Source organism: Sorex araneus, chromosome X (genome assembly GCF_027595985.1).
Source record: "Sorex araneus isolate mSorAra2 chromosome X, mSorAra2.pri, whole genome shotgun sequence".
In the NCBI taxonomy this organism is placed as follows: Eukaryota; Metazoa; Chordata; class Mammalia; order Eulipotyphla; family Soricidae; genus Sorex; species Sorex araneus.
Window position 1 is genome coordinate 196,214,928 of NC_073313.1, and position 25,635 is coordinate 196,240,562.

At 35.1% G+C, this 25,635-nt stretch overlaps 1 protein-coding gene across 3 annotated transcripts in view; it reads right to left on the bottom strand.

Annotated features, from left to right (window-relative positions):
• Positions 1 to 8,291: 8,291 nt before the first annotated feature.
• Positions 8,292 to 25,635, bottom strand: part of KCNH7 (potassium voltage-gated channel subfamily H member 7) — a 470,160-nt gene continuing 452,816 nt past the window's right edge. For all 3 annotated transcript variants that reach the window (XM_055120200.1, XM_055120199.1, XM_055120198.1), the window contains 2 exons: positions 19,507 to 19,699; positions 8,292 to 17,169 (listed from right to left, as the gene is read on the bottom strand). In XM_055120200.1, the coding sequence (XP_054976175.1) occupies positions 16,903 to 17,169; positions 19,507 to 19,699 (460 nt within the window). In that variant the 3' untranslated portion in view covers positions 8,292 to 16,902. The remainder of the gene's footprint in view (positions 17,170 to 19,506; positions 19,700 to 25,635) is intronic.

Here is a 25,635-nt window from a genome sequence, read left to right on the forward strand (position 1 = left end):
CATGGGACAGCCTCACAAGCTTCCCATGGTTTATTCATATGCTAAAGTCAGTAACAAGCTGGATCTCATTCCTCTGACCCTGAAAGAGCCTCCAATGTGGCATCATTGGGAAGGCCAAGTGGAAAGAGGCTTCTAAAATCTCAGGGATAGGACGAATGGAGAGATCACTGAGCCCGCTCAGGAAATTGACGATCAACAGGATTTCGTGATCGTGAATATTTGAACACCAATCCTGCCACCATTATATCTTTCCACCATTTTATTTTGAATGTTGAACCCCAAATCCTGCCCCCAAAGCAAAACCAAAATAATTTATTTTGTATTGCTTATTATGAATAATCTGCTAAAAATGATCAAAAATGATCAAAAAAAGTTTCCTTAGAGAAAATTGTGTGAAGATTGTTTTATTTCATCCCGGGGCCATTTAAGCCCTTCTATACAAGATTACTATCATCTTGTTAAAGTTTGAACCTTGTGTGCATATTCTATATATGTATATATATATTGCCCATTCCCCCCCCCAGATTGTTACATTCTACTTTAAACCCCATCAAATGTGGTGTGCTGCTCTTGGTACATCAGTGGTGTAAAATATGAGATGATGCTCCAGGAATTCTAAAATTTAAATTACGGGTTATACAGCAGATTCACTATTGGTTGAGGCTTGTCAAGCCTATGGATAGTGGTCATTACCATGGCGGTGACTGAGTTCTGGAGGTTTTCGGCTGCCCAGCCTCTGTTGAGGCAGAGTTTTTATAGTGAGTAAATCACTCATCTCTCTCCAGGTTGCCTCAGATGAGACAGCCTGGTGTAGGGTCTGGAGGCATCTCTGCGGCATGTTCTATGTTGCTCTCTTTTGAGAGCTTTATTTCTTGAATCCAGATTTCTTAATAGGGCTTAGCAAACCAAGTGAGGATGTATATATTCAGAAACTACCATTAACCTTTCTGAGGAATTCTGTCAGCAGTTTTCATATATACACTGCTATTTATTAAACTACATAGTTTGCAATTCTGCCAAAATAGTACTTAAGGATACCAGAATTAGAAATTAAAAAAAAAGTTATAATCTTAGCTAAATAAAAGTCAATTTGTCAACCAGCTGGGATTGTTAACAAATAATAAATAATGATGATTTTTATTGGTTTCAGAAACTTATTAATTTGTCTGTTCTCATTCATGGCCAATAACCCGAGGGGGGTAATGGAAATTTAACTTACAATGACATGAAGAATGTATGTCTTCATTTTATATTGCCCCTTTTATGAGTAACTTATAAGAACAACATGTTATTTTTTACTTTTAATGGCAATAATTTATAGAAAAAGCATTATAATTATTAAGTGTTCTTAGCTAAAACTATGGTATGAGGTCTAAATTCATTTTGTCATGAAATCATGTAATAAACCTATGGCAGTTCTAAAGAGTCACTTTAACAGTGGACATTATTCTTAGTGTCCTTTCTCACATTTTAGAATTTATTCACTATAGAATGAACTGTGTCTACCTAAAATTATTTGCTGGAATCCTACCCTTAGTTTGCTGATATTTGAAGGTGAGGTCATTGGACAGCAATTAGGTTTCAATGAGGTTATGAAACTGTAGCTCTTGTGACAGGATTAGTACCTACCTAAGAAGACACACTGGCGCACTGCTTTCCTTATCTCTATACTTACAGTTGTTGTGTATGGACACAGTAATAAATAGGCATCTGCAGGTCAAAGACAAGGGTCTCATGAACCACCTCTGTATGCATACTTATTTTGAATTTTAAGCCTTCAGAATCATGAGCAATAAACTCCTGATGCTTTAGAAACTCATCATCATTATCATCATTCCATTGATTGTTGAATTTCTCGAGTGGTCTCAGTAATGTCTCCATTCGTCCTAGCCCTGAGATTTTAGAAGCCTCTCTTGTCCTTCCCAATGGTGCCACATTGGAGGCTCTTTCAGGGTCAGGGGAATGAGACCCATCATTGTTACTGGTTTTGGCATATGAATACACCATGGGGAATTTGCGAGGCTCTCCCATGTGGGCAGGAAACTCTCCGTAGCTTGCCAGGTTCTCCCAGAGGGAGAAGTAGGCTATAAAATGTTGAGCAGACACTTTGCTTTCAGAGCTTGGTTTTAAGTCAGTAGCTTAAGAAACTACATCATGTTATTTTGTGATGGCAGGAGATGTCTAAGGTGTGTTTTCAGAATCTTGAAGTGGAATTACAGGTTTCAGAATCATTCTTCATGCAATCAAAACTAGATTTTACTCCACTGCATATATTTATTAATTTGTATGAACAATGATATTGAAAGGCATTAATTTATTGTGCCATTCTTACTTTTGCTATCAACAACTAGTATTCTCCTTAGGATCCTTTTTTTGGTGGAATTAGTTTCATTTCTAACTAAGTTCTTCAATATTTCTGAAGATTTGTAGTGCATACGTCAAGACTTAGCTCATTATGATGAAAATACTGGGAAGTTGATAGGTATCCTTACCAGTAAAACCGCTCACTCCTATCAACGGGGGATAAAATTCAGTTGTAAAACACATGGGTTTGATCACTGGCACCACACAAATAAAAAACACACATACACACACACACGCACCTTCCCCCACAAAAGTAAGAAAAAATAATAAATTCCACATATTTTTGATTGTTTTGTGTCGTATCTGCAATAGCTTAGAGGCTACTCCTAACTGTATTCATGTGTTGTTCCTGTCACAGTGTTCAGGGAGACATATGGTACAAGATTGAATCTAGACCTCTGATATGTAAAGCACATACTCAGCTCATTGGGCTATTTATCCAACCCATAAATACCACATTATTAATTTGCCTACAATAATCATCCTGTTTACCACTACAACCTGCTCTATCACTTTCCTATCCCAATCCTGCTTTTGTTTTCCTTTCCCACAGTATTTATTATCTTCTGTAGAATAACATTATTTTGTCCTTTCTTCCTTGCCATAAGGAGCTTTAGGTTATCAGGTTACACCCGTCACAGTGCTCCCGAGTCACTCTATACTTTCCCATTCTATTATTTTGAGAAACATTTTAGCACTTGTTTTGTTTTTTACATAAAGCTATAGATGCTCTGTCTTTAAAATTTAGAGCTACAAAATTCATCTGAATTCCAGAAAATATATTTTTATTAATAAAAAAAGAACTGAACATTTAACTTTTCATTGAGTGATAAGACCGAGTTGTTCCTCTTAGTATATGTAATTAAGAGGCACATCTTAAGTTTGCCATAAGGTTGACTGATGGCAAGAGTTGCCAGATAATGTACAATGAATTCATTTTTAGTGTAAATGATTAATTTGTTCACGATTTGAGATTTTTAAAATAGTTTGACAGTGGAATTTGACTGGACAGCCTGTATTTAATTTGCTAGTTTCTGAATTATGGTTACCATTTAACTACCTGACTACATAGAATCTAAAAATCTGATCACAGGTGGGTTTTGTTGTAGAAGCATTTCTAGTTGGCTACCGGTCAAGACTTTAAAGTTCTGATAACCTGCCATCATCATTGAACAAAAGTAGCATTCAACAAAGATCTTTTAAGTTTTGAAATTCACAGATGCATGTTTAGAACTCCAACTTTTTTTTTTTTTTTAAATAAATACTTTTTGAAAGTTGTGAACTGGAGGCTTCGGAGTTTCTACGGAGAAAGTAAGTTTTAAAATGCCATGGCAAGACGACTTCGGAGTTTTTTTGGACAAAAACCTTGGACGATCTTTTCCAAAAGCAACCTAAGTTACGAAAACAAAAGTTTTCTCAGGGATGTAGAGCAGCGAGAACGCGAGACCAGAATGAGCGAATAGGAGACCAGAATCAAGTGGCTCGGCGGCTAACGCCAATCAGAGAATAATTGGGTGGGTCTAAATTTCAGGAAACGAGGACGGCATTGGTGATAGAAGCGTTTCAAAGCGTGAATCAGCCAATTGAAACAGAAAAAGGAGGGGCTGGACCCTCGGAGTGGACGGTCTCTAGGAAGTGAAACACTCGGAAACCGGGTGGATTAACCTGCAAGGCACCGGCGCCCGCTCCTTTATCGTTGCTGCGGGCGCTGCTTGGAAGGGTGAAGGATGACGTTTTGGTTTGCTATGGCTACTCTGGATTTGGATGAGGGGGAGTCCAGACTTGGCGCCTTTTCGGGCGCTGCCAACTTCTGAGATGTCCTCCAACTTGGTTGCAGCCGCCTGTGCTATGCCCGAAAATGGCAGAACTCTGACACCCCTTAAAAGCGCATTCTTATACAGCCGACCGTGTGATGTGGTGTAGACCTTTCTCACTGGAATGTAGATCAGAGAATTGCTTTCTTTGGCACCGCACCCGGACAGTGTTTGTTGACCACGTCTGGCGAGGGCACCCTTTTGTTCCACCCATTTTTCCGGTACTTTATCTTTCCCCACCCTACTCACTTCTAAACATTCTCTTTCTGAAGTTTGCCCATAAAACTTAATTTTTTTTTGTTTGTGAGTTTATCATTACCATTTTACTGAGTACAGTCTCTTCTAGATTATGTTTGCAGGTTTGCACTCATGCACCTAACCTTTGTCCAGAATCATCTTTGAGTGCTGCTGGTTGTAATTGTATTTTGACTGGCTAGGTTTTTCATCTTGAAAAATCTAGACCCTCAGTGTCTATGTCAGTCGTCTCCAGAAGTTAGGTTTGTGAACACATTATGTTCACAAACAGACTCTGCGGATGATCCGTCGGAATGTGGAAAGGAAATTACAAAGCTTCTATTTTTATTTTCATTTATTGATGCTTAGGGAAAATGAGTACTGTGTATTTCATATATGATTTAACACTGGCTGTTCCAGTGGTTTTTAGAAGCCTTAATTTTTGGAAAAACAAAGTTTTTTAAAAGATGATGAATTTGTATCCACACATACTTTTAAATTATATTTTATTTGCTTGAAAATCTGCCTGGGTTTCTGGAATCTTCCACTTTACAATGTGCACTCCTCATTTGATAACTTAAGATACCATAAGCTTGAGGAACCGGTTCAATATCTTGTACTTTTTAGAAATTTTCATTAGGGTGAAGTTTTAAGACAGGTATGCATTTTCATTTCTTTTGTGATGTTCTAAAGGCATACATACAGTCCTGAGTGTTAAGACTAATACATTTTATTTAAATTATTAGTTACTCTCTTACCCCCACTTTCATTCCTCCCCCTCTCCCCCCACACACACTTTCATTAAAATGGTAGCATTTGACAGCATTTATTCTGTAAGAGCATATTCAAGAGAGCGTTTGTGGTTATTTGTTCTGAACATTTGAACGACCTTTTCCACTTATTTAAATATAGTCGTTCTTTTTAGCTCTTACGATCATCCGTAGCTGGGAGAAAGGTACTTTTAAAATGCTGAAGCGATGTAGTTTAGTGCCACCTTCAGATTTAGTGAATGAAACGTTTTTTTTTTTTTTTGTATTATGAGGGAGTTAAAATTTTTATAAATAGTACTAATTATAATGAGTCCACATCTAATTAATGTTACATACATTCTTTTAACTAATATTAAACGTTAGCTGATGGGCCTATTGACTTTAATTTTCATGGTGTACTTTTTTTTTTTTTTCTCTCCCGCGCAGTGCCAGGATCCCTGAGTGCAGAGCCAGGACCAAGCTCTGAGCATAGTTAATTGGCGCGTGCGCGCACACACACACACACACACACACACACACACACACACACACACACACACACACACACACACACTACATCTTCAGAGCTACTCCAGAATGGAGTTGTTGTAAAATAAAAGAGATATTATGCGTTTTAAGCTGGAATAGATGCAGATGACTCCAGAGTTGAAGTGGCCCGAGATTCAGGTGACTCTGGAATGGAATGCGCCGTCTGCTGCGTTTTTACTGAGGTGCCATACTTCATATTACTGTTAAAGATAGTTTTGTATATGCATTGTTGAGACAACATACCTACCACTGCTAGGTCAGTAGCCTCTCGAAGTTAATAATAGTTTCCAAGGTATTTTCTAGGGGCCCTCATGCAGGTAATCCATTGGGAAAGTTATGTCAAGGAACTTTAACTTTCCTGTTCTTGTTGCAGATGCATCAATAGCCACCTGACTCCTGAATTTGCAGGTAATTTGTGGAGAGAGCGAAAGGAGAGAGAGCGAAAGGAGGGAGAGAGAGACACACACAGAGAGAGAGAGAGAGAGCGAGAGAGAGAGAGAGAAAGAGAGAATAAAAATACAAGTATTCATCACAAATTGTGATGATACTGGCAACATAGTATAGAATGTCCTCATAGTGTACTTTTTAATCCAAGTACATGATTCATCTCATTAAAAGACACATTTCCAATAAATTTTACTGTTTACTGTTTATCAAATATAAAAATTTAATCTTTTATACTCATATATATAATATACACATATATTTGTTTTTTGGGTCACACCTGGTGATGCACAGGGGTTACTCCTGGCTCTGCACTCAGGAATTACTCCTGGCAGTGCTCAGGGGACCATATGGGATGTTGGGAATCGAACCAGTGTTGGCTGTGTGCAAGGCAAACGCCCTACCCTCTACTCTAGCCCACATAGTCCTATATTTTATATGCATATTTAAATTTAGGTTTAGATAGAGTGTTCATTATTTCCCAGCACTAATCTTAAGTGTGAAAATCTTAACTAAATGAGATATGATGGAAGAAATAGAATTATTGAATTCCAAGAACCAGAAAAAGAAAATTTCTTTGGGACCAGAGTGACAGTGCAGTGGGAAGGGTGCTTGCCTTGCATGCAGCTGATCCATGTGGGTTCTATCCTGGAAAGCCTCTCTGTTGGGTGAGGCTGGCAAACAACCCCTCCAAACAATAAAACACCCCCAAATTTGATTCATTTATTTTTTTGTCTGGAAAGGGGTGTTTGGGGTTCCCAAGAGTGCTCTGGGGACCTGGAGGAAACTTCCTGCAGAATGCCACTAACCAGGCTGGATGGCTCAATGCTCAGGCCAACTATACAGCACTGCTGGGGCAACCGTGGCTGCGCCTGATGGATGGGGGCATTGCTGGGGGACAAATTTGTGACCTTGCACATGCAACACTTACCTCTGACTCCCAAGCTCTCTCACTGGTTCCTATTTGATTAGTTTCACTAAAGTGTGTGAATAAATAATCCATTATTTGGTCTACAGACTTTTTTTTTATGGATATATATTTGGTGTGAAAAACTTTAACAGTCATATTTGTGTGTGTGTGTGTGTGTGTGTGTGTGTGTGTGTGTGTAGGGAGAAGCTGATCTGATCATAAATGTAGGAAGAAGCTAATGTAAATATATTGTGTACTATTCATCTATTCATGTTAAGTAACAATTATGAGAATGGCTTTGCAGTCTAGAATTTTAACACAATGTGACTTTTTATTAGAACTTTGAATTTCCCAATGCATCATTTTCTCTAAGTGTTCCCATGATTTTGGTAGTAGGAGGTATGTAAAAAAAGATAATTTCCATGCTCAGGCATATTTGATAAATTATCAACTCCCTTAGGAATCATAACAAGGCTTAAGGTATTGAAATGGTACTGAATTTTAGTCGACTCATATTCCCCAAACATTTTTGACCATTGGAATTCTTTTCCTAGAAAAACTTAATGTTTTATGCCAAACCACATTGTCAGATAGTTCTTTAGTATGTTATGTTAAATAATCATATGAGAACATTAAGTATAGAGAATATTTTACTGAGATTTTTATAATAAAATGCAGACTGCCTTTTGGATGAATTTGTAATAATATGTGTAAGCAGACATCCATTAGTAGAGCAGAAATTAAATAGCTTCATGACAAACATGACCAGAATATGAATATTATGTGGTAGTTACTGATTATCTCATTCCAGTTTTCTTATGTTGACATAAATTATTGAATAATGTACGCTCTTAATGTCTAAGTGCTTTTTTATTTATAAAAGAAATGTGTCCATGTTATTTTGAGAATTTTTAAATAAACATCCAGATAGCTTGCTGTAAAGTTTTGTATCATACAAAAATGTTACATATATGAGATGCTTCAGTTCAAATAACAGTGCAGTAATTCACTTATGTCTAAAAATACTGCCAAGTGTCAAGTATTGTACTACTATTTCTAGTGACAGCGTATACATTTTAAGGGGAAATCAATATTATTGATTCTTAATTTGGTCCACTTTAAATGTAATTTTAAGGACTGTGCTCATTTGATTTATTTAGGCATGCATTCAGAAATAAAATAATTAAAAGTCAAGTGATATGTTTATTTTCAGAAAAGCATTTATCCTGGAAGAAAGTAGAATTTATTAATGTAAAGTCTGTGCAATTAAAAAAATAACAAAAAATCAATTTGTAATTTTTCCTTTAAATAAAATATACAAATCAAGTTCATGTGTAATCTTATTACATCACTTTTCTGAACAAACAATAATACTATATCAGAAATATGCTTTCTATTTGTCCTATGTTTGATAAACTCATAAATGATATGTTTTAACTGTAGCAGTTTTCTGGGAAAGTGATAGGAAGCAATTTGATAGAATCTGGCAAATTAAATCTAACAAGTAAAATACAAGACTTTTTCAGGTTAGCATATTTTTCTCCCAAACTGTAAAATATTACCAGTATCTAGTCATTTTTATTACATAAGAGATCACAAAATTTTGGTCTTCATTCAACCATATACATAATGAACTAAGATTTAAAAGCAAATGTACAACAATACAGTATCACCTAAGCATATATGTAGACTTAATAATATTAGATGATACAAAGGAAAAATAAATATTTAATGATGAATGCAGATAAGATTTTATATGACTATTGTTCAGAAATATGTGTCTAGAATAAGATCATAATGTCACATATGTATGTCCATCTATTGAATTAAAAATTCCCGTAATTTAAAATACAAAGTACAAAATTACTCTTCAGCAAAACACTGGGTAACTTAGGAAAAATTCGTCTGACTCAATAGCTGATTATTTGAAACTTGGAAGTCTGTGCTTTTGTTTCTTGCCATATCTATTTCTTAAGAAAACAAACAAATACATTTTCTTGACTCACCAACAAGTAAACTTTGTATTACTTAACATTCTATTTACCCAAGTTGCATGGTAATTTGCAGCTTTGTGTATTTTTCCTGTATTCAAAACTCAGGTGTGCTTCGATATACCCTCATCTGCACTTAACTATGTTGTGCCATAATGATAGGAAATGAGGGACATTGCCTTTGTGCTACTTAAGGTTTCAGTTGTGTCTCATCTGCTATTCTGAGACAGTGGCAAATTGTATAGTTTATAAGGATTGAGGAGAATTGGGCTATATTGTCATTTAATGATGATTACATAGTACACAGGGACAATTACATGATTATTACCCTCTGTTAAATGTATGTGTGTGTATGTGTGTTGTGTGCTGTTTGTGTGTCTGGTGGTGCAAAGGTGAGTCTGTACTTTAGAGATACATGCATACAGATATCTTTTAAGTATTTTAATGACATTTTATCTTTCTATGATTACTGATATTTCAAAGAAAAAAGTAAGCAGTGTTAGTGTGAATATCCTATCGTCATTTTAATTAAAATTCTTTTGAAAAGTATAAGCCATTGTAAAACAATTTTAGAATTATTTAAAATTTTGCATACATTTAATTACTTCTCATGGCTATCTAAATGAATTGTGATCAGATTTATTTATGGCAAGAAATTTTATTTAATATTTAGCTTTTTCAAACATAAGATTCTCATTTTCTAATCAGCCTTATAGGTAACAATCCAATTTTTTTCTGATAATCCTTATCTAGTTTTTTTCTTTTTTCATTTGCCCAATAGGAAAATGCTCTCTCTCTTTTTTTTTTCCAATTTCACAAATGTATAGTGAGGAACCTAAGCCACTAAATAGAGAAACAGTCTGTTGCTTAGAAAATGTCAGATTGCAATCAATGCCTTTTATTTAAATATTTCATTTCAGGACAATTTGATTTTGGGGGAATAATAGATAATTCTAGGGAATGTGCTAAGAATGTATTAAACACTATGAAAAACACGTGCATATTTTCATTCTTTATATAAAGATCAAGCATGATATTTTCATACATTATAACAATGTTTCACATTGAAACTTGCTTAGCCATCACAAATTTTTTGAATCATACCAAGAATATTGGACTGGAGCGATAGCACAGGGCATTTGCCTTGCACACGACCGACCCGGGTTAGATTTCTCCATCCTTCTCTGAGACCCCAGCAAGCTACCGAGAGTATCCACCCCACATGGCAGAGCCTGGCAAGCTACACATGGCATATTCGATATGCCAAAAACAGTAACAAGTCTCACAATGGAGACATTACTGGTGTCCGCTAGAGCAAATCAATGAACAACAGGATGACAGTGCTACAGTGCTACCAAGAATGTTTAACTAAGTCATTTTGAATTGAGAGTAACATAAAGTGTATGTTTTCATATTTTTGCTTTATCTTTTTAATACTCCACCTTACTCATCCCAGTGGAATTATTAAACTATAGCATTATTAGAATTATGTGATTTCATGAAGTACATCAGCACCACCATGCCTATATCTTGTGCTATACCGAATGAAATGTTGGGAATTGATTTCTTTAGTAAAAGTAACCTAACCAGCTAGTGAGTATTACTTTCTTTTTCCCCAAAATAATTTCTTTTACAAATTCTTGAATTTCCGTGTACAAATAATATCAGAAATTATATACTTCATTCTTAAATTATGTATATATACTATATTCAATATAACGTGTACACTTTTAGCTACCAAAATTTTGAAACTATTTTTACATGAATTTACAGTTTTTATTTACAATTATTTGTAGAAGTTTATTGCAAAAACTATTGTGCAAGTAGATTACACCATCAATATCACATGTCAATCTTTGAAGAAAATATTTGCTAAAAAATAAATATTTCTGCACAAGTATTTCAAAAGCGTTATGATTTCATGCTACATTATGTGCATAAAGATTAGGTAATAGTATGTGTTTTGGTAGATTGTTTTGCGATGCTTAAAGCATTCCAAGGTACTTAGGACTAAACCAATGTGAGAGAGCTGCTTTATATTAGAGAACTGGCATTTTCAGGTGATTACACACATACTTTCTCAATTGTGCTATTCTTTAACTGGCCAGTCTTTTGATAAACATTTTCATATCAATATTATGGAAAATAAATTTTAACTTTAAATTTCACTTTTAAATAAAATAAATGTTATGGATTGGTGTGAAATTTCCTTCTATACTCAAACAATATGATGTCAGTATGAAAAAAAAATACATTTGAATGCTAGTAGTTGTAATTATTTTTGCTTTAAAATCAATGAAACAGTATAAGTGCAAATAATAGGTAAACTTAATAGTATTTTAAAAATCACAGGTATACCAAATTATTTCATAAAATAACTAATGGTGTCACTGGCGTTAGAACTGCAATTTAGAAATTTATCTATATCTTGACATTAACTTAGATAGTAACCATATTTGTGTTCTAAATTTTTATAATAAAATACGTCAATGGGATATTTATGTAATAATTCTTGTTCTCCTTTAGAGGGTTATTTATGATAGTAGAATAATGAAATTAAAATTAGATGATTATTGTTCCGTGTTCTTAACACTGGATTTCTATGGATTCTCCCCCACCTCCATTTGTAGTAACAAATAGTTACTCTTAAATAACTTGTGTTAGTTTTGTGAACCTCCACTTACTGGATTATTTCTTTTCATGGCATTAATATTTTGTGTCTTCTGTAAAACTCCCCCTATATTTTCATATTCTCATAGCATAAATAAAAGTGTAATTGTACCACAAGCCCATATGATGAATTATTTTAAGATTGGTCATTAATCAGCCACAATACCTAATACTTTATAAAACAGCTAAAATCATTATTCTTTTAGTTTTTTAAAGGTTAACATCATTATTAGCTAAGTAGAAACACACACACAAAAAAAACCAATTTCGAATGAGAACACTAAAGAAATGATGGAAAGACAGGAAAGTTTTTACCTATCCAGGGAACAGCTGCAATATGAGTATAGTTTTATAAGTATTGGGCAAAGACAATATTTGATAAATATTGCGATGTTATAGCAGAGGAAGCTTGCATAACACTGGTATGCTACACTGAACAGACCAATCTTTGAGAGCTGTATGATTTATATAGAATATAAATGTATCACAGAATATAAATATATCCAGTATTGGTTAGGAGAAAGAATAGATTTTTTTAGAAGACCTAAAATGTTTTTCCATCATGTTACCACCAGAGCACTAATTTTGTTGTGATGCACAATTCTTAGCTTTAATGTGTTTTGTTTTTAATGTGTATTTCACAAAACACTCCCATTTAAATAGTTCAGTAATTCTACAACATACCCTTCATGATATTTAGGAAGTTAGCTCCATTTTTATTGTTTGGGCTACTAGGACTCACTGATGAATTGTCTTTTGAATTGAGGTTTACCACATTTAGTGTCTTGCATTTATATGTTTAACAATAGAGCTTATGAAATCTAGAAGTGTTTGATATATATGTGAGTGGGCCTTGATGCCTGAATAGTCTGTAAAATTGTATTGTTTTAAAAAATAGTCTATTTTATTTCAAAATTGTATTTTGAAATGTATTTTAAAATATATATTTGGGAAACTGTATCATGGATTTAAAGTGGAGCTTTCTACAGCAAGCCTTGATAGAATACACTTAGGTAGTGCTGAATTATATCACTTTTACATACTTGGCATTCAACACTGATTCAGAGTACTGCTGTTTGTAACATTGACATTCACACTCATTATTATAATTAACATTACTTTAAAGCTATAAACCTAATAGTGCAAAGTACAATAAAGAAAGATAAAACAATATAGTTACACTTAGGTTTCTGCGAATCAAAGTCTTTAGTTTGTTGACAGCTGTTTAGTTGGAGACAAAGCACGTTGTGAAAGATAAACTGTGGGTAATTATTTCTTTGATTGTTTTTACTGTCCTGTTCCTAAGAGAGGACCAAAGAATCTAGCACTTTTTGAGCACTTACTATGTGCCAGGCACTTTACTATATATCCAATTATATCTGACTCCCTCAAACTTCTTTGTGGTAGGTATCATTATCACCATCATTCATTTTAATATTATTATTTTTTATTATTATTATTTTACAGATCAGGTAAAACACGGAGTGGGGTTAACTAACATAGAGTCACATAGTTATGACAGACTTCATACTAAGAGTCAAGCTCTTGCTCTGACTTCAGAGCCTGTGTATATTGCTTACTCTCAGAGTTTCTTTGTGCTTCAGCAATCTATGGAGGAAGAATTGTAAAAAGATGATTGCTGGGTTCCACCCTCAGTGTTTCTGAATCAGCAGTTCTGGGTGAGGCCTAAAAACACACATTTGTGAAAAGTTCCCAGTGGTCCTAGAAACACTGATTCTAGGAACACGCTTGATACAACATTCTGTCTTGCTCTTTGAATTGAGTACACCACGTTAAACCTGACAATTGGTGCCATATACCCAAACTCTGTTTCAGTATCTTCTTAGAGGAGCTCGAAAGTTTAGAGCCAACTTATCAAAATGGATTTAATAAAATATGCTGTTCCAAATGTTCCCATATTCTTATTTTTGTTGAATGAGTGATTCTTAAGGATTAAAATCCTTCAGGAGAGTTGCTTCAGCATTTTTTATTCCTGGGTTCTCATCAACTAATTCAGATCATAGGGCTCCCCTGAGTAAAATGATCTATTTAATCTTAACTCTCTGCCCAATAAATAATAATGTCAGGAAAACTTCTAACGCTGAGGAAATTCAGAATTTATTTGAAATTTTATGTAGGCATGAAGACCAGGATTTACCATATTTTAAGTGTAAAGTAAAAGGGATTAGTGTTTTTAATTGCCTGGAAGGTTAGCTGTTATATTGCTGTTATTGTTAGCTGTAGCAGTAAAACCTAGTTGGTCCTCAGCAGGATTTTAAGATGGGAAGTCAGATTTTTTTTGTACAACCCATGAGAGAAAGTGACAATGATTTTAGCATTAGATATTAGGCCAGGAAAAGGGTATGGATTTCAAAAATTCAGACAACTGCTTTGGTCCTTTATAAGTTGTCTTAACCATGAGTCTTCTGACCTTTATGTCTGATTGACTGCATCTTTATATTGATCGCTAAGGCTCGTTTGAAGCTAATCTCCTGTAGAAAGGGACCTTTCTCATCCTGTCTAACACAGAAACTGAGATCTTAATCAATTATTTTATATCAAGGTATTAATTGGACAAAGTTTGTGGAATATTAGGAAGAATTTAAACAAATACTTGTATTTCATTTCCATCTTTCCCTTCCTCAGATCCAGTGTTCATAAAGAAGTATAGAGGCTTTATGAGGAGATTGAGTTTTATACATATTATACCAAATGTTACAGCTGAAGCATTCATGAATAAAAGAGATCTAAATTCTTCCCCTTAGCAAATCCTCTGTATAAGTGAATAATCTCTAGATAATTCAGTCTGAATTTCCCTGGCACTTAGATCAGCAATCTCATGAAATTCTTTGCAGTTGCAAAAAAAGTGCCTAAATATGAAAATAAAATCACTAAATTTTCCTCTGAACCGGAGTTAGCCATTTATCTCTTTCCAGCTGGGTACCCATAAATGTTTGCTGATAAGAAGAGATAAGCATTATGCAGTCCCTAAATTTGCATGTGTATAACATGAAATAGTTTAAGAAGTTGGTCAAAATTATTATACTTTTATTGAATTTACTGGTCTTTTGTTCTTGATCATTTATATTTTCATGAAAATTAGCAAGGGTAAAAACAGATTTATGTATAGACCTAGAGATTGCCTCCCACAGAGATTATCAACTATGTGACCACTTACAAATATATAGGGAACATTTAAGGTCACTTCAGTTATATTTCAATAGTGCAATAGTTATTTTTATAAATTAAACCACAAGAATTTGAAGCCATATATTAGTGTCAAAGATAAAGGTAAGTCATTAGATTATATTACTATTCTGAAAGGGCAAAAATCAATCTATTTTATAATGCACAGAAGCAATGATTCTGTGAAATATATTTATGTAAAAATTAGCAATGTGATGGGCTGGAGAGATAGTATAGTGGGTATGATGCTTGCTTTTCATGTGGCTGAACTGGTTAGATGTCTGGCACCTTGTATGGTCCCTAGAGCACCGCCAGGAGTGACCCCTGAGCTCAGAGCCAAGAATAAGGCCTGAGCACCACCTGGTGTGGCCCCCAAACAACAGCAACAAAATAATTAGAAAATGATTAAGAAATCTTCAACAAAGGTCAAACACTTAGTTCAGAAGGAAAAATACAATGGGTCAATTTATAATAAATGTAAAACTGTACTCAAGTAAATTAAAAAAAAGATCTTAACTAGAACTTGGTTAATCAGAATCTTATATTTATTTTTGATGTTTTTCTTTACCCTGCTTTTAATGAATGGCATTTCACCTCCACCCCCAAATATTAAAAATATATTCTATATATATTTTACTATTTGGAGATCAATATATATTCACTCTAACCAATATACAATAAAGTTGCATCAATATTTTCAATAGCAAAGGTGTTTGAATAGCCAAACAAAACTGAAATTTACTGCTGGTGTGTGCATTTCTTTACATGGTAGTAACTGCATGCTATTTTTCTACAGTTAGTATTAGATATTCAAAGAATAATATATATTTAGAGGAAACAAACTGGTGTCCCATGAGTATATATTATTTTATGGCTTTCTAATATGGGTACATTAAGTATCCACATTCTCTTTCTAATGTGGGCACATTAAGTATCCACATTCTTTGTGCATTCTTTGAAAAGGGAATTACATCTATTCTTTTGGTCTAATTGAGATTGTCCTAAAACTTGAATCAGAAGAAAGGTGTGGATTTTAGTTTACATCAATTACACTTTAGCATGTGTAAAACACTTCAGCTTGTGTTTAGGAGATTTTCCCCCATCTCATTGAACACTACCAAAAACAAAAAAAAGAGAGAAGACTAAAGAAGGGAAGGAAGAAAGGAAGGATGGCGGAAAGATGAGAAGAAGGGAGGAAGGAAGGAAGGAAGGAAGGAAGGAAGGAAGGAAGGAAGGAAGGAAGGAAGGAAGGAAGGAAGGAAGGAAGGAAGGAAGGAAGGAAGGAAGGAATCACTTGAGAAATGTCTTTCAAACTCTTTAAGAAAATGTGCCTGTGGGAAATAGTTGATATGGATGAAAGCAGTAGATAAGAAAATTTTAAATAAAAATGTTCCTATGCCCTCATTAATGCTGGCTTATATTCATGTATTTGGAGATGGCCATGACAGAGATTTAGAATTCTAGAACTGTATGTTTTTTCTCTCCTAGTGTAGCGCAATGAATCTAACTTCCAAACATCTTGACACAGAGGATTATGTTCTCAAAAGTGACTAAGTTCCTTTTCTTCTCTTTGAACTTCCGAGAATTGAGGATCAACTGAGTTGTATCTATAAACAACTTGTCTCTTGTTTTTATATTTTCTTGGAAGGCATTTTCTTAACATAGTACTGGTATAGTAAAAGTAAATAGGAGTCTCCATGCAAGAGAAATTGGAGTTTCCTAACATGCACATGAGTAAAAATAAAAATAAAAAATAAGGTGCCTTGAGATGCTGGCAGTTTTACCATTTGGAACAAAAGAGTTCATATAGATATTTACATCCTAACTGCACAATTTTACCTTACAAGCTTCAATTTAGGAAAATATACAGTACTTTTGCATATAATGGTAACTTGTGAGCCCCTGAGTCAAGTAGAGAGGATTTAAATACAAAAAGAAAAACAGCCATTAAAAGCACTTACATTGTATGTGGAGTAAATAGTATAAAATGATTATTTCCCAGGAAGACCAGGATCAGAAACATGCCTATGAAGACCCAAGATTCCTACAGTGCTTATGGATGCCTCTGTCAAAGAGGGATGCCTAATTGGATGAAGGTAAGTTTTTCTTTGTTGAGGGTGAAGCTCTAAAGAGAGATCACTGTCTTGCTTTAAAAGTGAAGTCAAGTTGTCTTCTGAAGCTGTGTTCAGATGCACTCCACTTGAGAGGGATTCTTTGGACTTAAGTTTAGACTTTTCGAGGTCTAGAAATTCAGGGCACTGAGAGAAAAGAAAACAAGTTTTTTTTTAAATAACTCACAGGTATAGATTTAGAAAATAACATGTATGAAATCTAAATATGTTTTCTTTCCCCATAATTCTGTATATGCTTTAACCCACTAGTCTCTCTCCAAAATGGATCAAGACATTGAAGGTTTGGTATCAGTTGAGATATTACTATTTAGCAATATAGGGGAAGGAAAGAAATGTGTGATTAGGAAGAAAATGGTCCAAGAGAAAAATTCCTGAGTATAGGCTCATTATTTGCAGAAGATAATTCTTTACCATGTTCTTCCCAAAACCCTTTATTTACCATCTCTTTTGTCTTAAGCCCATCTCTCTAACTGAAAAACATAAAAGAGAGAGGGGTTTTTACCTTCTGTAGGCTTTCTACTTAAGAATACTCCATGCCCTATATGCCTTGTCCACCCCTTCCTCAGATAAATCCCTACCAAATTCAACCATTTGTCTCAACCCCCTGCTTTAAAATCATGAATGTTTGAGGACAAAAGTCTAAGTGCACTAGAACAGTACTAAACAATTCCAAGTTCTTAATTTTTACCCTGAAGTCAGAGCAGCCTTTTTTTTCGTAAAAAAAACCACAAATTTAATTTCAGTAAAATTATCAGGATGCATCTTAATTCAAAAATTCAAAACAAAACTGGGATGGTTGGGATAAGAAACATGGGGCAGACGAGGGAGTATTAGGAGGAGAGGAAAGAAAGAAAAATCACACATCTCTAGTCTGAAATTAATTTGTCCATGGAAAACAAAGAATAAAATACATGGTTTTGCATGATTCCGAGCCATTCAAAACTTGGTAGAGATAAATTAATTTATACTTTCATATTTTAGGAAGATTCCATTATTTTTATTCTGACACATAACCTCCTGTTATTAGTGTAGCTTCATTTCCTAGAATGTTTTTCATTAAATCCTCAAAAAGCTAAAAAAGGTTTTACAAAATTATTTTGTAAAGCCTTTTCTAAAGCATCATCCATTGGTCCAATTTGGCCATAGTTTTTAAGCTACTAAGTAAAATGTCCAAAAAATATTCCAAAGGGACTTAGACTTTTCACATTAACACACTAATTTTAAAGGGACTGCAAAGCATTTAAGGATACTTTTTTTCTCTCTCTCTATCTATCTATCTATCTATCTATCTATCTATCTATCTATCTATCTATCTATCTATCTATCTACCTGTTTAATTTTTGGGCTACACCTGGCAATCCTCAGGTATTACTCCTGGCTCTGCAGTCCTGAGGGTGCTTGGGGGACCATATGGGACACTGGGGATCAAACCCAGGTCAGCAAGCGCTGTATTAGCTCTCCAGCTTTTAGGACACTTCTTTTTTTTTTTTTTTTTTGTAAATGCTCAATAATCCATTTTTTTTTTTTATTGAATCACCGTGTGGAAAGTTACAAAGCATTCAGGCTTAAGTCTCAGTTACACAATGCTCAAACACCCATTCCTTCACCAGTGCACATATTCCACCACCAAGAACCACAGAAAACCTCCCCCCCAACCCCCCAGCCCCCCACCCCTTCTGTGTAGCTGATAAATTTCACTTAACTTTCTCTTTACTTTCATTACATTCAATATTTCAACAAGAAACTCACTATTATTGTTTGGAGTTTCCGATTTCTCAGGATTTGGGGGCATAGGTATGATAGATAAAATTACCACCTCTAGAACTAGCCAACTGTTTTTTTAATTTTTTTAACCTTTGTTTACTATTGGGAATGGCCCTGTATCTTGTAACTACAGCATAACATTTCCTTGGATTCTGGAGCATTCCTTAGCTTCCAGACTTCTAACATATATCAATCTAATTAATTATTGAAAAGAGCTTTCAAAATAAAAGTGTTTTAAGAGCATTAGTCTGCTTCACTGTTCTCAGACTTAAAATAAGCATAAGAGGGGGGCTGGAGTGATAGTACAGCGGGTAGGGCATTTGCCTTGCACGCGGCTGACCTGGGTTCGATTCCCAGCATCCCATATGGTCCCCTGAGCACTGCCAGGGGTGTTTCCTGAGTGCAGAGTCAGGAGTAACCCCTGTGCATCACCAGGTGTGAGCCAAAAAGCAAAAAAATAAAATAAATAAAATAAAATAAGCATAAGAATCAGTGGGGCTTGTTGTTTTAAAAGCAGATAATAGGGCTCATTCCCAGAAATTCTGAGTATAAACACATATGGGAACAAGATTCTAATCCTGTGGAAAATCACTTCAGGTGATTCTGATTCCAACAGTCACTAAAAAAAAAAGAAAGAAAAAAAAAGAAACAAAAGAAAAAACTGAGAGACACTCATGGTTGTACATTATGTGGACTCACTTGTGAGGAAGGACTAAAACTTCGGTCAGTCTTGATGGATGCTACAGGCTGGCTGGTTCTCATCAGGCGGATGATGGGTCTCTGGTACTCTGCTCCTGCTGTGACCATACTGTAGGCTGGGGGAACCACTGTGGTTTGTTTCTGCAGTAACTGTAAGATGGTCTGTATATCTGCTGTCATTTGGGATTCAAGTCTGCAGGACAGACATAAACAGGGGAAATAACCTTAAAAAAATCCAAGACTGCAAAGCATTTGAGAAAATTTTAGCACAATCAACCAACAGAATTATGACCCTGCTTTAAACCAGAAGGACAGGAGAGGGAGCACTGAGATTCTGTCCAGGATAATCACTTTCTATGTCTCAATGATAGTTCTAATAAATAACACAGGTTTTACTTTATTTAAGAACAAAAAGCAGCTGAATGGAATAGATGACATTTTTACAAACCTTTATTGATTTCAAATGTAAAACAGAGAGTCTATTTTAATCACTGTTTTAGCTTTTCAATGAGTCTGTTTAGTTTCTCACGCACATTTTATTTAATCCTTAAGAAATAGAGATTGTAACACATTTGGCAATGCCAGATAATTCAACATGTTTAAACTTCATATTACCCTTATTTTAATTTGCCTCTCCTATTTACAAGTATTGCACATTCTATTTTGTGAATTTTTTCCTTCAGTGTTAAGTACAGTTTAATGGTAGCATTTAGCATCCACAGTTCAAGACTTTTGGTATTTAAGAAATAGACCCAATTGTAAAACTTCACTTGCTTCTGTTCCCTATTTGCTTTGCAAAATATCACTCTGATATATTTTTTCTTCCAAGCTCACAAGTAACCACTTGACCTGTTAATTTCACTCCCACATAAAATTAAAGTTTAAGAGAAAATAGCAAAATACAGAAAGCTTGATTATTCTTTGTTGCATATGTTAGTAGCATTAAAAGCATAATTTTATGGGCATAATAACAGAAAATCTGGAACATATGCTTCTTTCTAAAACATTTCTTTTTTTCTCTCTTATTTGTGCTAGACTTAACTATGAACAAAAAAATGAAGGAATAGTAAATCTTATAAAAATTTTAAGTAGAACTAATTTCATCGATTATATAGATGTTAAATTTATAGATTACTAAGTGGATCCACCTTAGCCTTTGATTTGAAAGAGAAACTAGTAAGCCTGGAAAACTTGATTACATTTTTTTCCATTGGGGCCCAAACAATGGAAGAATAGGTAGGGCACTTGCATTGCTTGCGGCTGACCTAAATTCTATCTCTGGTACCCACTGTGTTCCTCTGAGCCTACCAGGAGTTACCTCTGAGCATAGAGCCAGGAGTGGGTGTGGCATAAAAACAAAAACAAAAAATTTTTCCTTTTACTGGTGCCCGCTCGAAGAAATCGATGAGCAATGGGATGACAGTGACAGTGACAGTCACACAGTCACTTGTTAATACTAATTGACACCATATATACTTCTTTTGAGAATTGTAACAGATTGTTCTTGTAGATTCTCTATATTTGATATTTTTCACCAAATTGCTTAGTGTCTTCTAATACAATAGCTACAAATATTAGATGATTTTTTGCAAATATAAAATGCACAGATCAATCAAGAAATCAAAATGTGTATTATCAACTAGTTTACCTACTTATATATGTTGGTCTGATCTAATTTTTCATCACTAACTAAACTGAGCAGATTATTATTGTGTACCTATTTTCCCCTTCATTTCTTAAGGTCTTGCTCATATTTTGTCTGCACTTAAAATTAATCTCTATTAAATTCATTCAGAGTTAATTTATCTCTCCTCCGTGATCTGAAAAAAATACTAGATGCAAATGTCATAAACATTTCTGTACAAACTTAGTTTATCATCACCAAAACTTAATTTAGTGACTGGCTTGTATAACGTTCCTTTTATTGACTGTAAACGAGTTTTGAATGGGCAAGAATTGAGAACTTCATCAACAAATAGGATTCAAGACTCACTAGAGTATGATATTATGGTAATGTTTTGGATTCCTATAAAGCCTTTGTTAAACAGTAGTGATCCCTGAGTTCTATCTCTATATTATGTAATCTTTCTACTTGAATAGTGGATCAGAGGGAAAAATCAATTGGAAGATGGCATTTTAGTAATTGCTGCCTGATGCCATGAGCACAACTCACAAGAACATCATGTGTAAAGGAAGTAACTCATGTGAGGAGAGAGTTGATTGTGTCAAAGTGACGTAAGTCTGTTCTTTACCTCTATCAACATTTTTTTTTGAACCAGGAAAACTCTTCTGAGAAAAAATAAGACTAAATGAATAAATAAGTTGACTCCTTCAGTAAAGTTCTACAAATTAACTCACCTAGAAATAACTTGCTTCTCAAAAAATATTTACTTATTTGTATTGTTCTGTTTGTTTTTAGGTCACACCTAGCTGTACTCAGGGCGGACTCTTGGCTCTATGCTCAGGGATCACTCTTGTCAGGCACAGGGGATCATATAGGTGTGGAGGCTTGAACCTGGGTCTGATGTGTAAGGCAAGTGGTCTTATCTTCTATATTATTTCTCCAGACCTTCAAAAAATTTTATTTATCCTAACTTTTCACCAAGATACTCACCTAATTTTGTTCATCAATCCTGTACTATTATGTTATGTACTTCACAATTTTGGTCAATTCCTTATCTTGGAAGGTCCTATATTTATCTTAAGATACCACACCTCTGGACTGGATCGATAGCACAGTGGGTAGGGCATCTGCCTTGCATGAGGCTGACCTGGGTTTGATTCCTCCGTCCCTCTCGGAGAGCCGGGCAAGCTACTGAGAGTATTCTGCCAGCACAGCAGAGCCTAGCAAGTTACCTGTGGCATATTCAATATGCCAAAAATAATAACAACAAGTCTCACAATGGAGACATTACTGATGCCCGCTTGAGCAAATCAATGAACAATGGATGATAGTGATACAGTGCTACTATGTCAATATGGTAGTGTCCCTTTTTGCAGTGATTCTGAATATGTAGTTTTATTTTGGTAACTAATTTTATGATATTTTAGCTCACTCAGTGCAATGGATCTTAAGTTTATATCTTCTCAAAATCATATGTTGAAATCTTAACAATCCCCAAGGTGACTAGAAGTCAACAACACACCAAGGCAAACTCTAATAAACAATCATAGCACCCATTGATTCTTCTAAGGGCCCTTTCATCTTTTCTACGAGGGGGTAAGTGCACACCTGAATGTGCTCAGGGTTACTTTTGGCTTCGCTTGGGAATTGAACGGGGTTGATTGCATGCAAGGCAAGCACCATATCCACTGCCCTATTGCTCTGGTCCTGACTTATTCTCATTTAAAAGGACATAGTCTACCCCTCTTTCCTAATTACAGCACTGTAGCACTGTCCTCCTGTTGTTCATTGATTTTCCTCAAGTGAGCACCAGTAAAATCTCCATTGTGAGACTTGTTACTGTTTTTGGCATATCGAATACGACACGGGTAGCTTGACAGGCTCCACAGGATTTCCAAATTATAATGTTATTTAATTTCTGGATAGTCCCAAACAGCTCCCAAGTATACATGATGTATACATTAACAGGTCTCATTCCTCTGACCCTGAAACAGCCTCCAATTATTGGGAAAAGACGAGTAAGGAGAGGCTGCTAAAATCTCAGGCTGGGATGAATGGAGATGTTACTGGTGCCCTCTGGTGAGCAACTTGATGAACAACGGGATGACAGTGATACAGTGATGTGTACAGATATGTATATATGAATATGTGTACAGATATGTATATATGAATATATATGTAATCTGCATTTGTTTTTCTCTTGTTAATCTGTCTTTGATTTATGGAGTTTAGTAAAGAGCACATAAGCATAGTGAGAAAATTATTTTCTTCTCCTATATCAGCATAGCTCTATAGCTGTATAAGTAATCCAGCTATCCAAGAACCTAAAGTAAACAAACACAATTTTAAGTAGAAATGTGATAGAGTTTGAAGTTGGGGAGGTTAATTACTCCCATTTTCTTTTTCCCAAGAATTGCTATTTCCCAAGAATAGCTATTCGTGGGGGCTTATTGTTCCATATGAATTTCAGGAGCCCTTGCTCCATTTCTTTGAAGAATGTCAAGAGTATCCTTATAGGGATCACATTGAATTTGTACAGTGATTTGGGGAGAATTGCCATTTTGACAATATTAATTCTTCCAATCCATGAGAAGGGGATATATTTCCATTTCCTCGTGTCCTTTTTATTTCCTGAAGTAGCGTTTTGTAGTTTTCATTATACAAGTCCTTTACCTCCTTAGTTAAGCTAATTCCAAGGTACTTGATTTTTTGAGACACAATTGTGAACGGGATTGCTTTTATCATGTCGCTTTCTTCTCACTTATTATTTGCATATAGAAAAGCCACGGACTTTTGGGTATTGATTTTATAGCCTGTAACTTTACTATAAGAGTCTATTGTTTCTAGGAGTTTCTTGGTAGAGGTTTCAGGGTACTCTAAGTCCTATCATCTGCGAATAGTGAGAGTTTGATTTCTTCCTTTCCTACCTGAATACCCTTAATATCTTTTTCTTGCCTAATCGCTATTGCAAGTACTTCCAGTACTATATTGAACAAAAGTGGAGAAACAAAGAGGTAGTAATTAAAACAGCATGGTACTGGAACAAAGGCAGAGCTGCAGACCAATGGAAAAGGGTTGAATACTCTGACACATACCCCCACACTCCCAAATATTTGATCATCTAATCTTTAATAAGGGAGCAAGAAATGTGAAGTGGAGCAAGGAAAGCATGTTTAACAAATTGTGCTGGCAAAACTGGACAGCTATATGCAAAAACATGGGCTTAGATCTCCACCTCTCACTATGTACAAAAAGTCTGATCAAAATGGATTAAAGACCTAAACATCAGACCAGAATCCCTAAGGTACATTGATGACAAGGCCGGCAAAACCTTCCACGACATTGAAGTCAATGGTATCTTCAAAGATGACACCCCACTGGCCAAGCAAGTGAAAACAGAGATAAATAAATGGGACTACCTTAAATTAAGAAGCTTCTGCACCACAAAAGAAACAGTGACCAAAATACAAAGACAATCTACAGAATGGGAAAGGATATTTATGCAGTACCCATCTGATAAAGGGTTGATATCAAGGATATACAACGCACTGGTTGAACTCCACAAGAAGAAAACTGCTGACCCAATCAAAAAATGGGATGATGAAATGAACAGAAACTTTCCCAAAGAAGAAATCTAAATGGCTGAGAGTCACATGAGAAAATGTTCAACATCACTAATCATCAGGGAGATGCAGATCAAAACAACAATGAGATATCATCTCACATCACAAAGACTGGCCCACATCCTAAGAAACAAAAGCAACTGGTGTTGGCGTGGATGTGGGGAGAAAGGGACTCTCCTTCACTGTAGGTGGGAATTCTGGCTGGTTCAGCCCTTTTGAAGAACAATATGGATGATTTTCAAAAATTCTGAAATTGAGCTTCCATTTGACCCAACAATATCACTCCTGGGAATATATCCCAGAGAGGCAAAAAGGTATAGTAGAAATGACATCTGTATTTCTATGTTCATTGCAACACTGTTTACAATAGCCACAATTTGGAAAAAACGAGAGTGCCCAAAAACAGATGACTGGTTAAAGAAACTTTGGTACATCTACACAATGGAATATTATGCAGCTGTTAGAAAAGATGAAGTCATGAAATTTGCATATAACATGGAAAGTATCATGTTGAGTGAAATGAGTCAGAAAGAAAGAGACAGAAAGATTGCACGCATGTGTGGAATATAAAGTAGCAGAGAGGTACAAGCTTGCAATAATGCAATTTCTGGCAGAAATTTCTCTGGACTTAACTGCTAAAATACTAAAATACAGAAATCCAAAACCGTGCGACTACTATTGTGGCTGCTCAACCTCATATCTCTTCATTTTCAGCAATGGAAAACAAATTATCAAATGCTTCCTTTTCAGCAGGTCCGACTTTGGGGGGAGAAACTCCAAACAATAATAGTGAGTTTTTTTTTTTTTTGAAATACTGAATGTAATCAAAGTAAAGTGAAAGTAGAGTGAAATTTATCAGTTACACAGGCGGGGTGGGGAGCT